The 3,651-nt window shown below is 44.0% G+C and overlaps 1 protein-coding gene across 1 annotated transcript; it reads left to right on the plus strand.

Moving 5' to 3' along the window:
* Nucleotides 1–2,057: 2,057 nt before the first annotated feature.
* Nucleotides 2,058–3,170, plus strand: Pabpc4l (poly(A) binding protein cytoplasmic 4 like). The gene has a single exon (XM_027391900.2). The coding sequence runs from the start codon at nt 2,058–2,060 to the stop codon at nt 3,168–3,170; it is 1,113 nt and encodes a 370-aa protein (XP_027247701.1).
* The last annotated feature ends 481 nt before the right edge of the window (nt 3,171–3,651 follow it).

Raw genomic sequence — 3,651 nt, forward strand, 5'->3', positions numbered from 1 at the left:
CCAGGGGTTGACCTGGAGTTGCTTGCTAAACAGGAGACCAGTGACTTTTGTTATAGACAATCTATGTTCTGCTTTTAAACAAGTAATTTCAGAGAAGACAGCTTTCATCATATTGCTTATTCATAATTGTTCTTCAACAGCCTGTCACATATTGGAGTGTATATTCTGGTCTCCCACATTATTAATTTTAAATAGGCTAAGAATAATTTGTACTTTATAGTGAAAATCAGAGTACTTTTAATGGATATTAACAATTGCTTTGGAGACAATGTCATTTTCTTTCCCAGGAGATAGATATATATCTATCTATATCTATATCTATATCTATATCTATTCTGGTTACAAAAGAAAACACCCCATTAATTCTGGACTCATTAGATGCAAAATCCTACCCAACATGTAAATCAGACAACAGACTTTCTGTGTCTCATTAGTCAGAAATGTCGAGTCTCTCATCCATCTAAGTTATTGAGCCAGAATTTGCTTTTTACCATGTTTTTAGGCAATGTCTATGTTGATTAAAGTTTGCAACTTACTAAATTTGCTGTTGCTTTTGTAAACTAATGTACACAGTTCACTTCCCCAGGTAAGTAATTTTGATTTTTAAGTGCATCGTGACCCAAATTGTAAAGCTTGCAAGGAATCATAATACATTTTGTTTAATATTAAAGGAAATTGATCCACTATTATACGGAACCTACTTCATTCTTGATACTGTGTAGACATTTCCAAATCTATTAATTTATCTAACATGTGCTGCACACTCTGAGTTAAGTGCTACTATCTCCAGACAATATTAGTAACTGCCTCTTTCTACGTAGGTGTGTTTTTCAATACACAGTGGACATCCTGTAAATCACTCTTTACCGTAAATCTCTAAAAATAAAATGCAGATGGCACACAATGCTGGAAAGAATTCTGTTTTAATCATATAGGAGAACGTGAGACAGTACAACTGTCGGAAATAAAAAGAAACCTAGACTCTGCGAAGAGATGCGGGGAAAAGTTTTGTTCGCAGAGGTTTTAATCTGTTGTCTAAAAAGAAAACAGTTTAAAAGCGGACCTTGCAAAAAAAGGAAGTGTGTCTCGGGGTTTTGTGGAAATGGGGCATGCAGAGATTCTACAGAAGGTTGTTCGACTAAGTGCTTGAGTAGGACGTCATCAAGGCCAACCCTGGGTGTCTCCAGGAGTTGCAGGACCCTGATCATTGGGTAGGCTAGTTTAGACCAAACAGACCAGGAGGAGCAGTTTGGTGGTGGGTTGCCCGGCCACACCCCCAGCCACTTTCTCCACCCCTGACACCGCCTCCTGCCCTGAGCCCAGCAACTAAGGGTGGGGAGTGAGAGAGGGGCGAAGGAGGAATACGGCCCCCCAAAATGTGAAAGAGTAAAGAGTCCTAGCCAGCTGCTTCCGGGTTCCCGCCGCTTGCAGTCTGCAAACTGGTGAGCCTCAGTTTTCAGCTAGGTTCCTCCGGGAGCCGCGAGCCACCAGGGTGCGGGGTGGGTGGCCAGGGACCCGGCCTGGGCGCGCGCGCGCGCGCCGCCGCCGTGTCGCGGGCGAGTTGAGTTCAGCTCCATGCGCGGGACGGGGCCTTCAGCGCTGGGCCTGAGCTGCACGCTCCGGCGGCCTTGCTAGCTCCCAGCTTGGCTAGACGTGTAACCCAGAGGAACAAGGCCTGTCTGTGCTCCGAAAGCAGCCACCAGCTGCTGGGGTGAACGCAGATGGAGGGCCTGTCCTGGCCAGCCACATGTAAGTTGTTCCTGAGTTGGAAGGGAAGTAAAGTCGGCGCCTAAAAGTTCAAGGCAGATTGCCAACTACCAGGAAAGGACATTAGTTCTGAGTGTTTTCATACGAGTTGTCTGACTTGGGGAAAACTCAACTGGCCCTGCAGCAGGCCCTCTAAGTGGTCCTTGGAGGCCACCAGGAAGGATCAGGCCCTGAGCTTTGGTCGGGCTTCACTACTTGAAGTGTATAAGTCCTTGGTAGCTGCTGGTAACAGACTTGCAGTGTTGGTGTCGGGGGAGGGAAGAGCAATCAAAACAAAACAACGGAAAAACATGAGCTTGGAAGCCAAATATCGTGCAGCTTCCCTGTACGTGGGAGACCTCCACGAAGATGTCACTGAGGATGTGTTGTTCAGGAAGTTCAACACAGTGGGACCGGTGTTGTCCATACGCATCTGCAGGGATCTGGTTTCCCGTCGTTCCCTAGGATATGCCTATGTCAACTTTCTCCAGCTGGATGATGCCCAGAAGGCCCTAGACACCATGAACTTTGACTTGATCCAAGGCAAATCCATCCGTCTCATGTGGTCTCAGCGGGATGCCTACCTGAGGAAATCGGGAATCGGGAACGTGTTTATTAAGAATCTGGACAAATCCATTGATAATAAAACCTTGTATGAACACTTCTCACCCTTTGGAAAAATCCTGTCCTCCAAGGTGATGAGCGATGAAGAAGGCTCCAGGGGCTATGGCTTCGTGCACTACCAGGACCAGAGTGCTGCAGACAGGGCCATTGAGGAGATGAATGGGAAGCTGCTGAGGGATTGCACAGTGTTTGTAGACAGATTCAAAAGCCGTAAGGATCGGGAGGCAGAGCTCAGAAGCAAAACCAGTGAATTCACTAATGTGTACATCAAAAACTTTGGGGACAATATGGATGATGAGGGGCTAAAGAACATTTTCAGCAAATACGGCCAAACTTTGAGCGTTAAGGTGATGAAAGATGACAATGGCAAATCCAAAGGCTTCGGATTTGTGAGTTTTTATAACCATGAGGCTGCCAGAAATGCAGTTGAAGAAATGAATGGGCAGGATATAAACGGGCAGACAATTTTTGTAGGCAGAGCTCAGAAGAAGGTAGAACGCCAGGCTGAGTTAAAGGAAAAGTTTGAACAGATGAAAAAGGAAAGAATCCGTGCACGTCAAGCCGCGAAGCTTTACATTAAGAACCTGGATGAAACCATTGACGACGAAACACTGCGCAGGGAATTTTCTTCCTTTGGGTCCATTTGCAGAGTCAAGGTGATGCAGGAAGCAGGGCAGAGCAAAGGCTTTGGCTTGATCTGCTTTTTCTCTCCCGAGGCGGCTGCTAAAGCAATGGCTGAGATGAATGGCCGCATCCTGGGCTCCAAAGCCCTCAACATTGCACTGGGTCAGAAGCACTGATCAACAACAATTTCTACCTCTCCAATCTGAGTAGCAGCTAGGAGAACAATACTGCTCTCCACTTGTAGGGTGCTATAAGGGTAAGCTTCAAAACTTGGTGGCTGCTTAATTCATTGCACATGTGCAACAAATTTTTTATACAAAAACATTTCTTGTATATGTATGAAAATGCAAATATGTCTTAGAAGCTTGGTTTTTTTTACAGGGTGAATCCTCACATTTTAAAAAAAAGGTATTTTCTTATTTGAATATTCACAACTGTTTAATTGGTTACATTTTTATTATATTTTGAACAATACTTGTATTTATTGCATATTTTATTCGTTTGTTTTAATAATGTTGCGAGGTTTAATTTCTCCTATGAAAAAGTGCCCCAAACAAATTTAAGTTTTTCATGGAAGTATTTTTGTTTCTTTTTATATTTTGTAACTCAAAAATTTAGTAATTGCTAGTCAGATTTCAGTGAAATAACAAATTTCAC

The sequence above is a fragment of the Cricetulus griseus genome, assembly GCF_003668045.3.
Source record: "Cricetulus griseus strain 17A/GY chromosome 1 unlocalized genomic scaffold, alternate assembly CriGri-PICRH-1.0 chr1_0, whole genome shotgun sequence".
Classification (NCBI taxonomy): domain Eukaryota; kingdom Metazoa; phylum Chordata; class Mammalia; order Rodentia; family Cricetidae; genus Cricetulus; species Cricetulus griseus.